The 22,259-nt window shown below is 34.8% G+C and overlaps 1 protein-coding gene across 1 annotated transcript in view; it reads left to right on the plus strand.

Annotated features, from left to right (window-relative positions):
* LOC131030332 (long chain acyl-CoA synthetase 4) overlaps positions 1-19,011 on the plus strand; it is a 91,805-nt gene extending 72,794 nt beyond the window's left edge. The window contains exons 12-22 of the mRNA XM_057961073.2: positions 15,111-15,278; positions 15,526-15,636; positions 15,778-15,865; positions 15,960-16,026; positions 16,144-16,219; positions 16,323-16,440; positions 16,600-16,845; positions 17,610-17,749; positions 17,903-18,085; positions 18,344-18,463; positions 18,689-19,011. Of these exons, the coding sequence (XP_057817056.2) occupies positions 15,111-15,278; positions 15,526-15,636; positions 15,778-15,865; positions 15,960-16,026; positions 16,144-16,219; positions 16,323-16,440; positions 16,600-16,845; positions 17,610-17,749; positions 17,903-18,085; positions 18,344-18,463; positions 18,689-18,730 (1,359 nt within the window). The 3' untranslated portion in view covers positions 18,731-19,011. The remainder of the gene's footprint in view (positions 1-15,110; positions 15,279-15,525; positions 15,637-15,777; positions 15,866-15,959; positions 16,027-16,143; positions 16,220-16,322; positions 16,441-16,599; positions 16,846-17,609; positions 17,750-17,902; positions 18,086-18,343; positions 18,464-18,688) is intronic.
* The last annotated feature ends 3,248 nt before the right edge of the window (positions 19,012-22,259 follow it).

The following is a 22,259-nucleotide window of genomic DNA, read 5'->3' on the forward strand; positions in this document are numbered from 1 at the left end:
TAGAAAATAAGACTCAAAAGGAAGATTTAAGATATTAATTAGGAAACTTCATGATAAATCTAGAGTTATCATTTCCTAATTAACTAATCACACTTGGACTTTTCTAAAAAAAAAACCTAAAAATCAAGTCTTGACCAAGGATATTAAGATAATTTCGCCATACCTTCTCTTGAGTACTCAAAAAAAAACTGGACAATGATGAAAGAAAACTAGACTTTGATGGACAAGGCCTAGATTATAGTCCTCCTTTGGATGGATTGCGCCTCCTCTAGCTTCAAAAAGAATAAATTCCACCCTCCTTAGTATCCCCTAGGCCGACTTGCCAATAAAGAGGTAAAAATATGCTCCAAACATATTTCGCTCCTTTGGATGGATTTGCTCCAAACATGCTATATTTCGCTCCTCCAATTCGCACTTCAACTTCGCATTCAAGAAGGGATGAATGAATGATTAAAACTTGAACAAAGCACCCCCATTATATAGAGCGCTCACCTCTTGTTTCCCCTAGGCCGACTTGCCAATAAAGAGGTAAAAATAAATAAAATCTCTAAAAAAAAGGTGGCCGACTTGCCTATAAAGGCAAAATAATTCCCTTGAGCGCTCATTTAATTGTAGAAAATTAATTTTAATCCTCCAAGGTGAAATTTTGATTATTTCAAGGCTTAAAATTAATTCATTAAATGCAAAATACTTTTAAATTAATGCGAATTTAACTTCAATTTTCCACACGCCTCAAATTTAGCAATTTTGGTGATTTAGTGCAAACTGGAGAATATCAATTTTTTGATCAAGGTCTTAATGAAGTTTTGCTAATGATTTTGCCCTGGACCCTCTGCAAGGGTCAGGAGCGATTTTCCAAATTTAGCCTTGAATATTTCGTACCTTGACTCTAAAATCTCTTGGAGGGTAAATTCATATCCAGTTAAGGTCTTGCATTTCAAATTTTGGTATTCTGCATGAGGAATTTAGGTGGAAATGTAGATTTCGCCCTGGACCCTCTCCAAGGGTCAGGAGCGATTTTCTCATTTTAGGCTTATAATCCACCTTAACTTAATCGTTGAACTCTCTACGCAATTTCTAAGATCTATTTCCTTACACCACCAAATTACTTCCATCAAAAATCTTGAAGGAAATAATGCTTTTAGAGGAATTTCGCCCTGGACCCTCCCCAAGGGTCAGGAGCGATTTTCATAATTTGGCTCAAAATTGACATCTTTCAAAGCTCAAAATTTCTTCAAGGCATCTCAAATAGGTCTTCTTACTGAATTCCAGACTTAGCTCTATCCAACTTAGAAGAAAAGTGTGATTTTGGTATTTTTTGCCCTAGACCCTCTCCAAGGGTCAGGAGCGATTTTTGCAACTTTGACTAAAAATCCTCACTTCCTGATCTAAAAACTTCTTCACCAAGCAGGATCATGCTTATGCCTCCAAACTAAGCAAGAAAATCCTCTTTCCAAGTTTTTCGCCTTGGACCCTTTCCAAGGGTCAGGAGCGATTTTGCAAATCTAGACTCAATCCATCATCATTTTTCATTGAAACTTTATTCATCACTAGGTAATGTCTTTCCTTATCCACTCCATCCAAATTTGTCTTGTTTCTGCAAGGTAGAATAAGAGGTTTTCAAATGTTTGCCTTGGACCCTCTCCAAGGGTCAGGAGCGATTTTTCTTTCTTAGCCCAGGATCATCAAGTTTTGGAAGCAAACCTTCATTCATCATGTCTTTGAAGGCCTTTTCTACCTTAGTATAACCTTGCCTTAGCACAATCTTAAAGTGAACATGTTGGTTTTATGATTTTCGCCTTGGACCCTCTCCAAGGGTCAGGAGCGATTTTGATAATTGCCTTCAAAACTTTCATTCTCAACAATCCTTCTCTTCAAGGCAATTCAAACATCATTTCAAACTCGTGTCTAGGCTTAGTTTCGTTCAAACTTGGAGGAAAAGGTCCAATGTTAGGTCTTTCGCCCTGGGCCCTCAGCAAGGGTTAGGAGCGACTTTCCCCACTTAGCTTGATTGCTTCTTTGTTGGCCATCCAAATTATCTTCAATGAGTAAAACATACCTCTTTACATCCATTCCAACCATAAAAATCATTTTGACTTTGCAAGAAAGAGGTGTTTTTGAGAATTTCGCCTTGGGCCTTCAGAGAGGGTTAGGAGCGAACTTTGCCATCTAGACCAAAATGCTTCACTTTTCACCTTGAAACTTTTTGGCTAAGGAATATTTCATCTTGTATTGTGCTATGAATAGGTTTTCATGCCCAAGAAAGGTCAAAAAAAGGTGCTTGAAAGGGATTTCGCCCTGGACCCTCAGCAAGGGTCAGGAGCGAAATTGCCTTTCTTGGGCAAAACTCCTTCATCTCTTCATCTTTAGACAAGTTTGGGGGCTTCATCATGCTCACTTCACCATTCATCATACCTTTGACATCCCAATTTGACCAAACAAGGCCAGAAATGACTCTAATAGGAATTTTCGCCCTGGACCCTCAGCAAGGGTTAGGAGCGAATTTTAGGTTTTCAACAAAGTCCTCCATCATTTCAAGTTAAAACTTTCCAGGCGGGTAGAGGGAGTTGTTCATTTTCTATTCATGTTCAAAACTTGATCTTTTTTCATTGCAAAATGAGGAAAAATCAAAATTTCGCCTTGGGCCTTCAACAAGGGTCAGGATCGATTTTACCTTTGTTGCCCAAAATTCATCATTTTTCATGTTTTCAAACCTTCAAATGCTCAAGTGACGTCCAATCTTCCTTTCGGAAGACCCTGCATAGAACAAGTTAGCCAAAATTAGCGCTAAATAAACTTAAACAACATTTTCGCCCTGGACCCTCAGCAAGGGTCAGGAGCGAAATCCTCATTTTAGGCCAAACTGCTCAAATTTTAAGTCTCAAACCATTTCACAAGGCAAAGTCAGGTTATTTTCGAGGTCAGGAACCAGTTAGCAAATCCATCCAACAACAAGAAATTGTGTTAAGAATGAAGTTCGCCCTGGACCTTCAGCAAGGGTTAGGAGCGAATTTTCTATTTCAGGCATCATCTTGCTCTCCAAAAAATCTATCAACTCTCCAGGCAAGAACACACAAATTCACCTTAAAACATGTCAATCTTAGTCAAAATTGCGAAAGAAATCCAGTCTACAAAGAATTTCGCCCTGGACCCTCAGCAAGGGTCAGGAGCGAATTCGACATTTTTAGGCTCTTGATCCATTTCATTCCCTATTTAATTTGGCCGACTAGATTCACTTTCCTTACTGACTAATTTTAACTGACTCAGACTTGGAAACAAAGAGGACTTTGCCCCCCCCAAAAAAATCTTATTTAATCTAGACCTAACTTGAGACCTGGTCCTATCCCTGACCTAACTAATTTGACCCTCCTGAAAGGTATACCTTATTCTGACAATCTCAATTCCTTAGGGAGACATTCAATAATTTTCCAAAATTTGACTGGACTTAGCTTGAATGATACCAAAAAAGAACCCTTAAGGATTAGCCCTAGCCCAGACAGACAACCACTCACTCAAAATTCCAAAAGCAGAGAGAAGAACAAGCAGAGAGAAAGCAAAAACAAAAGGCCAAAAAGAGGGGGTCCCCATTCTAATGGGGCGATGTGTGAAATGGTCACAACACCACCCAATATTGTATTTGCTTTATCATATACAACAAATTTGTGAGCTAATGAACCCCTTATTACCGCATGCTCTCACCTTCCCACATTGGGCACTTGGTGATCAAAAAGTGGAAGGGTTGCATTTTCAGCAAGCTTTGAGATTATGTTTTCTAACCTTAACGGGTTATGTGTTTGTTGGTAATTCTTATTACACTTAAAAAAACAAACAATTTATCCGGGATATTACAAAGCCATTGAATGCAATAAAAAGATGTTGAAGATGAATGACTAATTTGCAGGTTTGAATCGTTGGCTCTTGCGTTAAGCTTTTTAATTCCTTAATCTTTAGCATCAGTTGATTCCAAAAATAAAGTTGTTAGAAGTTAAATAGTACATGATAGAGTAATAGTGTAATAAATAATTAATTAACATGTTGATATTAATTTATTAATTAGGTGTTGGTCGTTAGTATATTAGTTGCCAATTAGTTATTAAGTAGTTGTAGGTGGTATGGCTATATAAAGCCTTTGAATGCAATGATAAGATGTTGAAGATGAATGACTAATTTGTTAGTTTGAGCCTTACTCTTGTTTTTTTTTCATTTTCAATATTCAATTAGAGTAGGGTTTTTTGGACCTCTATATTTGCCTCACTCACTTGTCTTTCCTCCGAAGTGGTTCATACAATTGCCAAGCAGTGCAAAACTTATGCAACAATCATTGATGTCTATCAACCATTCCTTCATTTTGTCTAAAGAGGTGCTATGAAAACCACATGCATTTTTTTTAGCATTCATTATTCATTTACATGATTTCTTTGCTTTTTCCATTCTTTTCACTCCATTCTATTCATACTAATTTCAAAAATAGAAATATAAAATACTCTTAAGGGGTTGTAGAAGAGTGGAATCGGTTAAGGAAGTTTCAAGCAACTGAGGAAAAGAAGAATGTTCCTATTTTGCAAATGAATTTGGTTTTTGAATGTCAATTGTTGTTCACATCTTAATTTCAATTGCTTGTGTAGAAGAATTTTCAAGAATGCTTCTTTATGAGTACATACAAAATTAGTCTCAACTCTTTTTTAACCCACAAGATGTTGGAGTGGAATACTAGATTGAAATCTTTTTAGGCATTGCAAGAGAGTTGCATTTATCTCCATGAAGAATGCAGCACATCATTCTTGCAATTTCAAGCCAAAAAATATTCATCTAGATACAAATTTATCTCCAACAATGGCTTGTTTTGGGTTGACAAAGCTTGTTGGAAGAGATTTTATTAGAGTGTTGATGACAACAAGAGAAACTATTTGGCACCCTAGTGGCTAACTAGTGTGCCAATAAAAGTCATAGTGGAAAAAAAACAACTTTAGCATGATATTTCTTGAAATAATTCTAGGAGAATGGAATAATGGTTTGAGTGTGCAAGAACCAAACTTGACCAAGTTGTTTAGATACTGGAAGCCGAATCAAAGGTCTTTGCAAGTGCTCATTGGTGATCATTGAGGAGAATAAAATGTTTAAAGGTGTCAAATAGATATATTCTATCATTCAATACTCTTGAAGTATTAGTGAAGTACCTTGTGAAAAAAAGGAGCATATAAAAATATTACTTGTCCTTGTCGGGATTCATATGAAGTTTTTTTGAATATAGAATCTCAAATTAAAAACCAGCACAAAGAGATATTTTGGCCATAATAGTTTCAATTTCTTGTATAGAAAACTTTATCGACAATTATTGCAAATGGTTATGTTGTATATGGTGTTGCAAACTCATTGTGACCAAATGTGGAAGTAGCTTCAATCTTGTTGTAAAGATGGATCCTATAATCATAAATCTACATTTCCAAACAAAGATATTACATCTTGTATTTTTTTGTTGAGGTCATTTTTTGTATTCATGTTTGATCCAACAAGACAAAGGAGATATTAAGGTCGCTCATACAATTATAAGGGAGTGCCGATTTCATTGTAATTGGATCAATACATTTTTAAAGTAATAAGGATATGCAAGATTCATTGTAATTTGTAAAGATGCCTTATTGCTAGAAATCAACATCCAATGGAGGTAAATTGGAAATAGGTAGATCTCAATGGCAACTTAGAAGACATAGGCAAGATTCATTGTAATTTGTAAAGATGCCTTATTGCTAGAAATCAACATCCAATGGAGGTAAATTGGAAATAGGTAGATCTCAATGGCAACTTAGAAGACATAGGCGCCAACCAGCTAAAGCCAACCGTAAATGCAATGAGAATAAATCTCTTATGTCAGCACTAAAGGGGGTGTTAGAAGTTAAATAGTGCATTACATAAGGTGGTAGTGTAATAAATAATATATTAACATGGTATTGTTTATTTATTATTTAGGTGTTAGTTAATAGTTAAGATATTAGTTGTTGGTTAGTTAACAGGCAGTTATAAGTTGCATGGCTATATAAAGCCATTTAATGTAATAATAAGATGTTGAAGATGAATGACTAATTTGTGGGTTTGAGTCTCGAATTCTTTATTGTAAAATTTTTCTAGTGTGTTTGACCACAAGCTTGATATCTCCTAAGGCTATAAGCTTCTTAATTCCTCTTTTTTTAGTAGCAATTGATCACAATGATAAGGCTTTGTATTCTAGTGTATTCTTAATGTTTTCAAATACCAGTTTGTAAGAAAAAGAAAACTTATCAACATCTAGGGAAATCAATAGAACACGTCTCTTAGAGCTTGAAGATGAACAACTCTCATGAAGATCCAAAGTCAAGGTTGGAAGATATGTTTTGACAATTGATTTCGAGAACTTTTTTGCTTGAAGTGGAAGAAATCATAGAAGTCATAGGCATTGTTTGTGTGTTTAGAATCTTTTATTATTTGAATTACTTGATTTGAGGATTGTGGATGTTGACTTAGGTTTGGGTTAAGGCGAATCATTTTTCCACCAAGAGGAGTTAGAGCTTGTATCTTGTGTCTAGTTCTTTGTAGAAGCCATGGCTAAGGAGCATACTGCAATTCACAAGAATGCTTGCCACCGAGATAGAAAGTTTTAGTCTCTTGTTGGGTAGGTTGCTACAACTAAATGAGCTTTTTTGATTTTCCCTACAAGTGGGATTTGTTTGGACTTCATAGAGTAACATTTCATAAAGGTCTGTGTGAGGGACAAGTCAAGGTCGTGGGCAACTTTTGTTGGCATTACATTCTTAATTTCTCAAGAGTTTGATATAATGATTCAACCTAATACTAAGAATGTACAAAGAGATGTAAAATAGATTAGGCTTTTCATTTGGTTTTAGGGGGGCACATTTTTTTTGGCATCAAAAGCCAAGCTTGATGAGGGTTCATTATTTTCAGATTCAAAAGAATCATTTGAGTAATGTGCATTAATGAGAGAGGGATGAGAGATCCTTTTTAACACATTTTACAAACCTAATTAATTCAGTAGGATTCAATCTTATAGAGCTCGGGAGATTTGGACACTAGTACTTTTACAAAACTCTACAATATAAAAGGAATTGTCAAACTGTAATATCCCCCTTAATTTTTTTGGATTTTTTAAACACATCAAACATTACAATGCACCCGTTAAGGTTGGGAAAGATAATCACAATACCGCTGAAAGTAACCTTTCCACTTTTTGATCACCAAGGGCCCAATATGGGAGGGTGAGAGCATATAGTGTTGAGGGGATCGTTAGATGCCAATAACTGAAAACTGCTTACAATATTTGGGCGGCAAGCCAACCCCTTCCACTTTTCAGAGGGATATGAAGAATATTGAAGATCACTTGGCGATAAACCAGCCAAGGATAATACAAAAAACTGAAGAACAATCACTCTTAACGCTTACGCAACGGGAGGACTAGAAATGAAATTTACTATCAACTCTATGGATTATTCAGCGGGAGGACAACATTACAATCAACTCAACCGCATATGCAGCGGGAGGATAGTATTACAAAATATTCAAAATAGGCGGTTAAGCCAGCCTCTTCCAATTACGCATTGGGACTACAAGCAATAATCCAAAAGATAGGTGTTAGTACTACAAACTAGCTTTACAATGCACATTATGGATTATCAATACATGAAATATCATTATCCCAAAGATAGGTAGCATAGCCAGCCTCTTCCACTTATGCAGTGGGACTAAGAATTAACAAAACTTTGCTGTTATTACTCCTAACCAGTACTAACCAGCATTACAAATCATATAGAATGAAGAATCAAGTGTTGATAACAAGTCCAACAGCTGCAATAATAATAGATAATCACTCCCCAACCAACTTAGACTACTCACACCAAAGAACTCTTATAACACACAACTATGAAATTCTGAAAATCAATAACATGTACAGAAAACACACAGACCAGCAAGCTACAGACACCCCAAAGTGCTCTTAACTTCTCCATATCAACTCGGAATCGCACAAAAACAGAAGCAAATGAGAGATATAGCATTGGCAACACAAATAGAACCTCAAACCTGCACCACGAACACCACAAACAATCTGCACGCAACTCGAGGCAGACAAGGAAAGGGGACGACCCTCCTGGGAAGTTCAACTTGCTGCATAAAATCCAAATCAGCTTTTCAAGATCCGCAAAATGGTGAATTTTATCGCCCAAGGTATAGGAAGAAATGGAGATAGTACGCAGAACCACACGTCAAGCACACAAGTAGCCACGAGCAAAAAATATCTTCAACACACTCGAAAAACCAGCAACTGGAAACACACCCAACACACCAAAAACTGAGAATCTCCCAATCACTTCGATCAGCACAATCTATCTATCTGGATGAAAGATAGTCGCAAACAATCAGCTAGGCACTGTCTTTCAAGTATGAAACTGATGGTTGCTAGGAATCTCTCAACTTCGAAGCTCAACTCTGGCACCAATTCGGCAACACTTCGTTACAAATATTCATGGATACCAAAAACAAGAGCCCAACACTCTTATTTATAGACTTTGTGTCTCCAAATTCAAATTCACATTCCCTCCAAATGAACGCCAAATCCAAATGCACATTCACTTCACATAATTTTGAAATTACATTTCATTTCTCGTTTCTCCAAATCGACCTTCTTATAGGAGCAAATATACTTTATAAAAATGAGAATAAAATCATAATGTGGCGTCCAAGGTATTATAAAATTAACTTATTTCTCCACAGGGCATCCATCTTGCCTTACTAATATTTCACTTTATAAAGTATTTTTCCTCAACAATAAATCGCCCAAGGAATAATAATATTTTATTTGGCAACAAATACATTATTCCCTCAAGTGGACGCCAACTTTAGCCAATGTTGAAATAACGCTAACTATAAACCTTTTTAATGAGAATCTCCTCCAAAGGCGTCCAACCATAAGTTATAAAATTAATCTGCATTTTGTAACCCCATTATGAAGGTAAAATATTTCACTAACTAGACTTAGGATAAAAGTATTATTTCTCCTCTCCAAGTCGTCCAAGTCTAAATAAAATAAATATAAGGCTTAACCATTAAAATATACATTCAATTACTGACAACTGCCAATGTTGAGTTAAGGCCAAAGTATTGAACTGCATTGCTAAAAATAGCCATCTGAGCTCGAACACAGGAACCTGCCAAAAATAGAACTGAATCTCTAGATGATCATGCCAAGCTGGACCGCCATAAATAGCCTATGCTGCACTAGCTCAACCCAAAACCCTAAAAATAGTAAGTGTCTCAAAACACAGTTAGGGCACCAAACCGGGAAGCAACTATCACTTACTAAAAATAACACTCACTAAAAATATCGTAATGCTAAAAATAGTAAGTGTGTCCAAATGCAATTTAACCACATATTGAGTAGCTGTCACAACTTACTAAAAATAGTAAGTTCGGAAAAGTCTTCGGATTCGTTTGCATGTCACACCATCACGAGGCTGTTTGAAAACCCAGAAAAGTAAGCCATCCTCACCCCCACTTACTAAAAATAGTAAGTTTGGAAAAGTCCATTTAGTTTTATGTCACACCATTGCGAAGCTTTCTAAAATCCCATAAAGAATCCACAATCTGAATTGTAGAATTCCAACTTGTCAATAATCAAACGGCTCCCACAAACCTTTCACAAAAGTTGGAAACCCTAATTTCTACTTTTGACTGACCAAGGAGTCTCAGAATTGGCCAACAGTCCCCAAAACAAGCTAGAGCGGAAAAGGGGACATTACACAAACTTATTTACAGACAAAGATTTAGGAATAGGAGAAGATACTTGTGAACTTGTTTTGGGCACAATAGTTGTTGGTATTGCACTATAATTTTTTGATAAAGAATTTATTGACAATATATATCTAAGGGTGTTTGTAGCAAAATCATGTGGCAAATTCTTCTAATTTTTGGTCTTCTTGGCAACTTGTGCATGCTAATTTCTAGCAAATAAAACATATAATTGACTAATTCATTTAGTAGAAATGTTTCTACTTGTTTTTGAATCAAATTTGTACTTGAAGAAGCTAACAATAGAGTCACGATAATAGTGATTATTGTCTTCCTTAATGGTCATCAATAACTTTCTTCATGCTAGCCATCTATATGAATCTATTCATTTTTGAGCAAGATGCATCATCATGATCTATTGTTAAGCAGAAGTTACACATGGGATTATTGTTTCGCTTGCTTGTTGTAGGACCTTCTATTGTGAGCCATTATGTTAAATATCTTAGTTTTAATGTCATTGTTTTTATTAGGCTATCCATAACCTTTTGTAAGTATATTTTGATATAAGGGCCAATGTTGAAAAAATTGCATTTTTATCTTTTTAATGCAGTCAGATCATTTGCTAATTTTGATTACCAGAGTTTGCATAGCTTCTAAATCAACAACCCTTGCCTTAAGTAAATATTGATATAGAGAGGTTGCACAGTAATGAAGAAACATTTTTATTTTGTCGATGGCCTTTTTGTTGCTTTAATTCTATTAACAATTTTTTGAAATTTAGCAACAAACTCCCTCATTGGTTCGTGCATTTTCTAATTCATTTAAGTCAACTATGCCAACAGCGAGTGTTAATCTCAACACTTTTGAAATGATCTTCAAACTTTCTCTTGTTCATGTCCCATGAGTTTGTGGAAATAAAGGGTAAGTGGTAGAACTGCCCAACCACAACGTCAATCAAAGATTTAACAAATAACCTTATTGCTACATCATCACGTTGGATGCTAAGGATAACATGTGCAACATACAATGTGCTAATGTGTTTATTATTGGTAATCCTTCCATCACCTTTGAATTTTGGTAGATTCTTTCTAGAACCATGGGGTACATCATGAATATGATTACCAAGTGCAAGAGGACTAATGGCTGCACCCCAAGGGATTGATTGTTGTGCCATTGTTTGTAAGGGTGTATGTTGAAAGTTAATGACAAAAGGGGATTGTTGTATTGTGCAATATAAGTGCTTGGCAAGTAGGAGAAAAAAAATCAGCCTAGTAGGTGAAGATGGCCTACTTGCTGATTCAAACTTCTTGCTTATGGGTGTAGAAAAAGTAGATAAGTCAATTGTTAGGGGTCGATAACACATGTTAGTTGTAGTTGGGACGGGTGTTTATGTTTATGTTTATGTTTATGTTTGAGTCACCGAGAGGTTCCCGTGGGGTAGTTGTTAGTTAGTGACGGTTGGCAACTTGGCCAACCGTCGAGTCTATATATGGTTCAAATGGAACCTCGGTAGAGGTGGTATTGTACTGGCATATTCTTGAGAATTCAATAAAGATATCATTCTTCTGGTATAGCTGTTTGTTATTGTTACTTATGCTTTGATATATGAATGTTCTGCTACATGAATAGTTGGTATGTGTGGGAAATCCTTGTTTTACCCGTGAGTTTACCAACCTCACATTAAGGGCTATACATCAATCTTTTACAAATTGTCAAAATTAGGATCAGTAATTCCCTTGTTATTGTACCCTCCTATGTTTCTTTTTTAGGCCAACAAATAAGATAATGTTGGTTATTTTGGATTGCTTGAACGAGATTGGATTGATTCCTCCTAGGCACTACAATAACCCTCTCTACAACAACCAATTCCCTTCCCTGAATCAAGTTCTTGCGCTCTTGCCTTCTTATTCTTGTCCAAGATGTTCCTTATTGTTTGATACCTCGTCAATAAATTGGTACTTTATGTTGGATCTTTTGTACCTCCAAGCAAGGGTATGTAGTTAAGTTATTATGTCATCTTTTTCAACTTCCAACCAATTAATGTTTGGTTGTAACATTGATCTAGTGTTATGTTTGATTGTCATTAGTGTATGTTTAGAAGGCTTTGCCTTAAAAAGTAGAGACAACTCAATGATAAAAATAAGGCTTGTCGATCCCTAATGGAGTCGCTAAACATTTTTTGTTAAACAGATTTTCTGTGATTTTCATCGAAAACAACGTGAATCACCCAGTGGGCAATGACAACATTTACAATAGTTAGAGATATTGTTATTGGATTAGCAATCTTCGCCTGTGTTTTAGAGGGGCAACTCCCTTTGATGATAGGTTTGAGATTTTCAAGGTATTTTTAACTAGAAAGTAGTAAAGGCACACAAATTAGAACTGAGGGAAAGAAATTAATCCTTAGGTATGATTGATATAGATTTTTCCATGAATGGGAAAAGTTTAGAAATGGCGAAGAAAGAAACATAGATTTATTTCTCTCAAAACATTGTTTTGAGGAAAGATATTTCAAACCAAAATACAATAAATTTAAGAATTTTTTTTGGTGATTGTAAGATTATTTTCTAGTAGGCTTAGATAAATTGCATTTTGAGTTGCCCCATAATTGAAGTGATGGTTGTTGATTGTTTCATTTATCTCTATCTAACATGATATTTCAAACCAAAATACAATAAATTTAAGAATTTTTTTTGGTGATTGTAAGATTATTTTCTAGTAGGCCTAGATAAATTGCATTTTGAGTTGCCCCATAATTGAAATGATGGTTCTTGCTTGTTTCATTTATCTCTACCTAACATGATATACATTTTTATGACTGTAAGGATGACGATGGTTTCCTTCTCTGTATATGGGGTACTGTAATGTTCAAAAGGTTGTTCTACCTGACCAGCCTAAGTTAAAAAATCATGGCCCTGCCAATTCACCTTTCATTGAAGCTGTTACTTTTGTATTTGAAAAACATCATGGAATGCCAACCCACTCAATATGCCTATTGATTGAGAAATCTGTAGCTTCTATCCTGAGACAATTTTATTAATCTGATCGTGTTCCTTCTCTGTATATGGGGTATTGTAATGTTCAAAAGGTTGTTCTACCTGACCAGCCTAAGTTAAAAAATCATGGCCCTGCCAATTCACCTTTCATTGAAGCTGTTACTTTTGTATTTGAAAAACATCATGGAATGCCAACCCACTCAATATGCCTATTGATTGAGAAATCTGTAGCTTCTATCCTGAGACAATTTTATTAATCTGATCCTGTTCCTTCTCTGTATATGGGGTATTGTAATGTTCAAAAGGTTGTTCTACCTGACCAGCCTAAGTTAAAAAATCATGGCCCTGCCAATTCACCTTTCATTGAAGCTGTTACTTTTGTATTTGAAAAACATCATGGAATGCCAACCCACTCAATATGCCTATTGATTGAGAAATCTGTAGCTTCTATCCTGAGACAATTTTATTAATCTGATCCTGTTGGGTCTTTGAAGGTAATTGAATTTTTGCTAGGTTTCTCTTAGGATCCAAAATTGGTTGGTAAGCCGATGAAGGCATCGTCTTCGAGTATATATGTTTGTTGTTCGTCGTCTCAAATCATCTGAAGTGTCCTTGAATTACATCTACCTACATTAAGTGTGTTGTTCAACTCCTCAAACTGCAATCTGATCTTATTGGGTCTTTGAAGCTAACTGAATTTTGTTAGGTGTTTCTTAGGATCCAAAATTCGTTGGTGAGGTAATGAAGACATAATCTTTGAGTATGTATGTTTGTTGTTCAACTCCTCAAATCATCTAAAGTGCCCTTGAATTACATCTACATTAAGTGTGTTGTTCAACTCCTGAAACTGCCTGAAGTGTCCTTGAATTAAATCTACATATGATGGCTATCAAAGTTTTCTTCTATAGGACATGTTCCTGGCTCTGCGGACATTGAGCCATTAGATCGCCACAAATTACCTATGACTTGAGCTATACCATTTATTTGATGTTTTGATGCATGAGCATCCTTGGTACAATGGTAATCAGCATCATCCAATAGGATTTTTCAGTTTTATTTGTCTTGTTTGGTTGTTTGCCCTAGGTGGAATAAAGTACACATTAGGTGGATTTTATGTAATATAGCCAAATATTTTAGCAAATATCTTGGCATATTTGTAATAAATTTAATCTAGTCCTGAATAGCATTTGGATGAATTTCATGTAATTTAATGTAGATCTGGAGGAGTTAGGCGTGGGATTTTCGAAGATGACAATTCATGCCTTTGGTGGAGCCAAAATAGACACATTGCATGATTCTGGAAGTTATAGGTTATGGCAGAATCTTTATGACAATGTGGGCGCCTAGGTGCATGTTTAATAGTTTTCTATTCCAGAAGCCAGCCAACAGAAGAATGAGACAAGTGGCAAATCTCTTATGAAATTGTAAGAGCATGTTTGTACATGTGGGATGTCATTTAATGCATGCAAATGAGGGGGTAGGCATTTAGGCATAGCATTTCTGGGAGGGCAAATTTAGTTCAAGAAGTGGAGATTTATGTGGGTTTTTCATTTGTAAAAGTCAAGATTGGGAGGCGTGGGCGTGGATATTGGAAAGAGGTGATTTTTGCCTCTTGTTGCAGGTTTTGAAGATGTTTTGCAGCAGCAACATGGCCACAAGAAGCCATTGATGAAGTTTTACTTGTCTATATGAAGTTTTGCAGGTTAGAGAGCTGAGACTGCCAGTTAGAAAAACCAGTTTGGACAAGAATTTTCTGGAGCTTGCTCTCCATTTTTCCAAATGTTATTGGACTGATTTTTAAATCAGGTTTTATTAGTTTTAATGAACCCATGAGGCTGCAATACTGTGTATTTGCTGATTTGTAGAGACATGGTTTCATTTCAGGAGCTGTTGAATAGAGAGATCTAGTTTTATTTTCAGATTTTCTAGGCTTATTCTGAGATTGATTTCATGTTGTTGTGTGGGTTTTAGAGAGGGTTTTGTGTGTCAAACCCTCCTGTGTCATGTTTGTGGAGTGTTTCAGAAACAACTGTTCTTCCCGTCTCCACATGAATGTGGTGAAATGTAATATCATAACTTGCTTCCTGCATAAGAACATTCTTAAGTTATCAACTTATCTATTTTCAATTGATTACCTCTTAACTGGCTAAATGTAACTAGGTAAACTATCCGTGAATCATATATGTAGAGAGTTCATTGATTAGATCATTATTGTCATATCTAGGTCAACAGTATATCTATATGTATTAAATAAACATTCATTTATATGTTTTTTCTTTTGTACATTCATTTATATGTTTTTATTTTATGTCTTTATTATAGTTATTTCACTGCATCTTACAGGGAGGGGAAAATCCTACAGATCTGTCACTGCCTCTAGCTCAAGATATCTCAACAATTATGTACACAAGTGGCACCAGTGGAGAACCAAAGGGTGCTATTCTGACCCATGAGGCGCTTGCCTTAACTATAGCAGGAGCTGAATATGTTTTTGAACACTTTGATGAAAAGGTGAAGTTGAATGAAGTTGTAACAATCTTTTAGTGACACATTTGTTCCTATTTAATCTATTTACATCATTTTCTTTCACCTTTATAGGAAGAGTGTTCAAGTACCTCCTCAGTTTTAGATCTTTGATTATTGTTTTTATCTTATGCTATTTTGTTTTTTAATTTTAATCTTTGAACAGAGCATGATCATTAAATTCCATGTTTAAGATCCCTGACAGTTGTCAAAATAAAGCCTTGTGAATATGCAGATGACAACTGATGATGTATATTTGTCTTTCCTTCCTTTGGCTCATATATTTGATCGAATTATTGAGGAGTTCTTTTTCTATCGAGGGGCCTCTGTGGGATATTGGCAAGGGGTAAATCGAGGCAATCTTCTAGTTTTGAAACTACAGACACTATAGATATTTGTTGATCTTCAAATAAATTAATGTTACTTGTAATTAGAATGTAGACAATATCTGTAGGCATTTGAATACTTGATTGGTTTGTTTGTGAAGGATCCTAAACTACTGGCAGAAGATTTACTGGAGTTGAAGCCAACTTGTTTTGCAGGTGTCCCCAAGGTATTTGATCGTATCTATGCAGGTAGGTGAACAATAGATCCGATTACAAAATTCCGGTCCTTACTTTTTCAAGTTTGAATATATCTTTTTAAATGTTATTCTCTTTTGGATGATAGGAGCAACAAAAACCATTAAGGAGAGCCGCATAACAAGGAGAATGATTTTTAGTGGTCTCTATAACTAGTAGGTGCATGTGTTTTACAAGATCATTGTAAAATCACCAGAATGTTAAATTATGATTAATTTTGAACCCTAGGAAAACATGGAGCATTCAGTTCTGATTTATTCTGTGAACTACAGCAAACTTAAATGGTTGAAACAAGGATGCAAGACACATGAAGCATCGCCTTTGGCAGATGCCATTTTTTCTAGAAAGGTTAGGATTTCAGTTATCTATTACTCCTTTTCTAGATTATGACATTGCTTGTGTTGGTTGTCAAATTTAATGATTTCTGCTAGGACTTGTATGCTATATTCAGATTAAAGCAAGACTAGGAGGTCGGGTACGCCTGATATTGTCAGGAGCAGCTCCCCTGGGTAATGTAGTGGAGGAATTTTTGAGGGTAACTCTTTGTTGTCATGTTTTGCAAGGATATGGTAAGTGTGTACTTTTTGGCCATCTGCCATTCTTATTGCGAAATTTCGAGTTTAAGACTGATAGGTGCTTGTTAAACTTGTAATAATTTTGAAGTTCCAGGTAATGTTAAGAGTTAATTAAATTTATAGATTATTTATAAATAATATTGTACATGGCAGGATTGACAGAGACTTGTGGATGGAGTTCTGTTTGTTTACCAGATGAATTTTCAATGTTAGGAACAGTTGGACCTATAAGTCCAAACACAGAACTACGTCTTGAGTCTGTCCCAGACATGGGTTATGATGCATTGGGAGCCATTCCTCGGGGAGAGCTCTGTTTTCGAGGAAAAACATTATTCTCAGGATATTACAAGAGAGATGACCTCACTAAAGAAGCTTATAAAGATGGATGGTTTCATACAGGTAGGAATACAACAAGAAGGGTTGCAATTAAGCTCTTGTTTACTAAGTTTACAACCTAAATTGAACTTGCATATGGACGTTATCATGATATCATTTCTTTCCTTCTAATTGGTTTATGATTTCGAAAATTCAAATAAATACACTGGGAAACTGCAATTACGTGTCATATATGGTCACAATTTTTATTTGAATTCCACTCACAGTCGGCAGGCTGTGTTTCTGATGTAGCAGTTGCTAAAAAGGTCATTCAAAACGTAAGGCCCATTTGTGGTTGTTGTATGGGTTACTAGCCCCTGTTCTAGTTGAGATTGCTAATGAGCTTTTGTTGCTGAATAATTTACCTGGGGTTATCATGATGCTTAGCATAGTGTCTTGAACTTTAAGGATTTAGAGAAGTGATGCTTTTTGGGCATGTCTGGTTGCTTATTATGCCTAAGAGTGCAAAATTGTCATCGTACTCATTCTTCTACATATTATCTCAAAGTAAGTAGAGGTGAAAAGCAGGTCTGCTTGCATTATCATGCATAAGAGTACAAAATTGTCATCAAACTCATTCTTTGAATCAAAGTAAGTAGAGGTGAAAGGCATGCCTGCTTGCATAATTATGCATAAGAGTACAAAATTGTCATCAAACTCATTCTTCTACATATATCTCAAAGTAAGTAGAGGTGAAAATTAAACACTGATGATTTCAATGTATTAATGCACGGCAATTGAGCCAAGCAAATTATGTTAACGAGAGGCGGAGATTCATGCCTTTGCAGGGGATATTGGTGAAGTGCAGCCAAATGGAACATTGAAAATCATTGACAGGAAGAAGAGCCTTTTTAAACTCTCGCAAGGAGAATATATTGCAGTAGAACATCTTGAAAATGTTTATGCTCTATGTTCCTATGTAGAAGAGGTAAGATTGAACTCTGTTCATGCAGTAGAACTAGAATCCTAGAAACTGATAGTTATGATGCATGTTTTTGTAAATTATGTCAACTATTAATTTTATACATTTCACAGATCTTCTGATATTTTTTTGTTGTTTAACACTTAATATTTCTTCCAGATATGGATTTATGGCAGCAGCTTTGAGTCATGGCTTGTAGCTGTAGTTGTCCCAGAAACAGTGGAGATTGAATCTTGGGCTAAAAAGAATGGTCTGAAGGGTGATTTCAATAAACTGTGCTTGGAACCTAAACTGAAGTCCTTTATACTCGAACAGCTGACTGATATTGCTAAAAAGAACAATGTAAGCTATCTAACTAGTCTATCTAGTCTATCTATCAAATTTTGGGGAATTGTGTGCTCTTAAATTCTTAATGACAAGAAAGTAGACGCCTTTTTTAAGGTCGAGTTTTGGTCTTTTGGTTAAATATTCATATCCACACGACCACAAGTACTAAGTTATAATTAGCAATGTTTTCTAATTTAGTAAGAGCCTTTGGGATTGTGTTGCTTCAGTTTATCCACTTTTGATTACTTATACATCCTTTTTGATCTATACCAGCTTAAAGGATTTGAATACATCAAGGCCATTCATATAGATCCTCAACCGTTCGACGTGGAAAGAAATTTACTGACTCCAACTAATAAGAAAAAGAGACCACAAATGGCAAAATACTATGAGGTAAGAGAGAGCATGCATATTCCATCTTTAGCAGACATCAAGGCAGTCCCTTTTAAAATTACTATAAATCAGATCGTATCCTTCTATTTTATCATTTTAAAAGTGCTCAATGTAAGCCGTAAACAGTGATTCTTGTGGGGTAATATAAGCGAGTTTTTCAATTAAAAAAACACATTTCACGAGATCCAGGCATGTTGCATAGTTTAAAGAGCTCTTAATGTGCAGAAACAAATCGAGGAGATGTACCTGAGTTTGAAGACGAAGTGACATGATTCTTCAAAAGCAGAAATCTGGAGTACCAAATTGTATCTGTATATTTTGGTTATTTTAAGTAGTAAATGTTAGCGTCGATCACCCATTGTCGGTTATTGGCTATAGAAATTCCTTGAAAATGTAATTTGTCGCATGTCAACTGTCTTTTATCTGGAAGGTGGCAAACACTACTTGAAAGCCTGTATAATGCTATCAGTAATCTTTCTAACACAATCAATAAACAGAAATAATAAGTTAAATTTGTTTAATTGAAAATTTGAATCCGGTTTCTCTCATTTACTTTTTCAAACAACTACAGATGTGGAGGCACTTTTGACATTATAAAAAGTTAACCGTTTGGGATCATATACGGTGTCTTTATTGAACATGATATGCATAAATTCATAACTACGGAAAAACCACAATATTAGACCCTATTTAGGAGCCAAACCCTGAAATGTGGCCTCAGTGGTAGTGTTCTAAATTGGTTTTGTAGCTCACCGGTAGAGAGATAACTTGTGAAGATTATGGACACGGATAGTAAGTAAAATGTTCACTAGTAATGTGTATTTTTCGAAAGTGTTAATATTAATCTTAAATTCGAGTTCACTTTGAATTTAATTTAGTTCAGTTTTGAGCTCAACTTGATTCTATTATTCAAGATTTCAAATCCAACTTCTAAATCTGTGTTCCCAGTTCTAAGATCAAGTCCTCAAGGGTGACTCTAAACATGGTTCAAGTCTGCTAAGGTAGTCATGATCCTCATTTAAATGTCAAATTTAATCAAAGGTCCAATCTGGCTTGACTTTAACTAGTCCTTTTATATATTGACTATAAAATGAAATATTCAAACTTGAATGTTGGTGTTTTATAGGACAAAGCTTCATGTCTTTTAGATGTTTATCATTTGGATATAATTCAATCATTTCAGGTGCATCTATAGCAGTACATTCACAAATAGGTGGACATTTTTAGTTTGTTTAGCATGATTTTGACCTTGTTAAAACTCAATAATAATAAGTACATAGGGCTGGATTACATTGAAGATGACTTTGACCTTGTTAAAACTCTTATTAAGTACATAGGGTTGAATTACAATGAAGCCAATTTGTGGACATTTCTAGTTTGTTTAGCATGATTTTGAACTTGTTAAAACTTAATAATAATTACGCAGGGCTTGATTACAATGAAGACAATTTGTGGATTCACTCAATCAATGGTAGGGTCTTTTCATGCTTTAAATGAAATCATTGCTAGTCTTCCAATATTTATTGGTAAAAAATACAAAATGACATAGCATTCAAGTTGCTATTGTTGGTTTGGTGTGATGGCTCACTTTCTAGTATATCAAAATGTGATTGATGCATGTTTGCTAGTTGATTTTTGTAAATAATCACATATGCATGCTCCAATAGAATGTTCCTCATCTATTTCGTAATGAATTTGACATTTGTTTGTGTATATATTCAAGTTATTTATTTAGACTAAAGTTATTCATTGAGGATAATTGCCTATTGGCTGCCTTATCACATGTTTGAACCTAAATAATTATTGAATGGGTGTTTTATTCTCTCTACAACGAGAAAATGAAACAAAATATTTGTATAGATACTCATCTCTAGTCAATCAATTGTAGTTTGCTAGTGCTTTTATATTTATAAATGATATTCAATTTATAAGAAATTTGGTTTTATTCAACTGTATTTGTTAAGGTTCTTTCACCATTGTCTTATATATTAGTTGTTTAGCTTTGGCTACGATATTATTAATGTTATCTTACAAAAGCTTGCTCATTGTATGCCCCTTTGGAGAACAACACTCAACTTATCATGAGTATATTGGTGACAACTCTTTCCTCGATATAGATAAGGAAGAAAATAACATCAAGAAAAAGTGGACGCTTTGTGCTTAGTTTTCAATGCTTGTATTTAATACACCAAGACTTAGGTTTATAGGCAATCCATAGATGTTATTATCTAGCTTCAATCCTATGTTTGGAAGCATATTGACCACATGGATATCTTTATTTTTTGGAGTATTCTTTGTCCTTAAAGAACTTAATTAACTAGCAAAGAAGAAGAATTTAATAGGAAATATATTGCAAATACTTGATAATAGTAAGTCAATTTGAGGGGTTCAAACTCTTAAAAATATCCAACAAGAATAAAATTCACTATTTAATCAAATGAATAAACCACTAACTCTGTATATCATACTTATGGTTTGGATGCCATTCATGTTGACTTAATTACTTGTATGATCATATAAATTAAGGGTTATGTTAGTAAAAATGAGTTGCACATCCTAATACTATCAATGGGAATTCTTGCACTTGATCAAGTATCTTATAATTGTCCTCGAGCACACCCTTTTAGTGCATGTCTAAAGGATTTCCTTTGGTTATGAAATAAATTTGTGTTTCTTATTTATCTTTGATATCTTTGTGAAGGTTAAAATGTTTTGATGATTAGCTTGCTACTTCATTTTGATTTGTGATGTTGCCTTGTTCTTCAAACTAGTTGGTACCTCTTGCTAGTTTTGAATGCCTTTTTCGACCATTTTAATCTTTTGGTGTACCTTTAAGCAAGAGGTAATTGATGATAGTATGTTTCATGATATTAGTTGAATGATTTGATTATGATGTGTGAGTGCACAATCATGGAGGTTTGAAAACTAGCAATAAGAAAAAAAGCAACATTTTTCATTTTCCAAAAAATATGAAATAAAATTAGACGCAAATGGGTAAAAAGTACACATTGTCATGATAAGAACTAACACAAGATAGATATGCCTATAAAAGGCAAGAATGGATATTTGTTTCAAATTTGTTTAAAATAGATATCCATTTTGTAGTGAAGAATATAACAAGTAAATTCATGTGTGTGTATCTCAGAGGCCTCTCGTGACTCTCATCAGGCGAGAGAAATCCTCTTGCCCACACGATAACTCGTAGACCCCACTTGGGCGTGGTTGGGTAAACCAACTCTATTCGGTTGGGTCGAGGTTCGAAGCTACATCGGTTGTCTGTCTTTCAAGTATTAATATTTAATATATAATATTATTATATAATTTATAATATGTATTGTATACATGATGTTCAAAAGCTCTTTTTTTTCAAGTAGCTAAACAAAACATATCTTTGTTTCAAATGGATATGTTCGCTATATATGATTGCATATAAAATAACAAGGAACACACATTATAATAAATATTAAGTATTATATAATATAATACATACAATACATGAAAGTTCAAAAAAAGAATTTAAGAAACAAATATTTGTTTACTTGGACTTTTTATAAAAAAAACTAGATAACAAAAACTCATTTTTAGTTTACATAGTTACATTCGTTGAAAGAGGGAGTGCTCTAGCAAACAAATATCTAATTAAGATTGATACCTATTTGCTTTTATTTTTTAGCAATTCATCCCATAATTTGGAAGGTATGTGTATTTTTTAATAGTTTTCTTCATTTTTTTGGGTTTTAGCATTTTTTTGAAGTCTTGGTATAGGTTAGGTTTTCATATATAAGTTTTAGTTTAT

Source organism: Cryptomeria japonica, chromosome 1 (assembly GCF_030272615.1).
Source record: "Cryptomeria japonica chromosome 1, Sugi_1.0, whole genome shotgun sequence".
NCBI classification, from domain to species: Eukaryota; Viridiplantae; Streptophyta; class Pinopsida; order Cupressales; family Cupressaceae; genus Cryptomeria; species Cryptomeria japonica.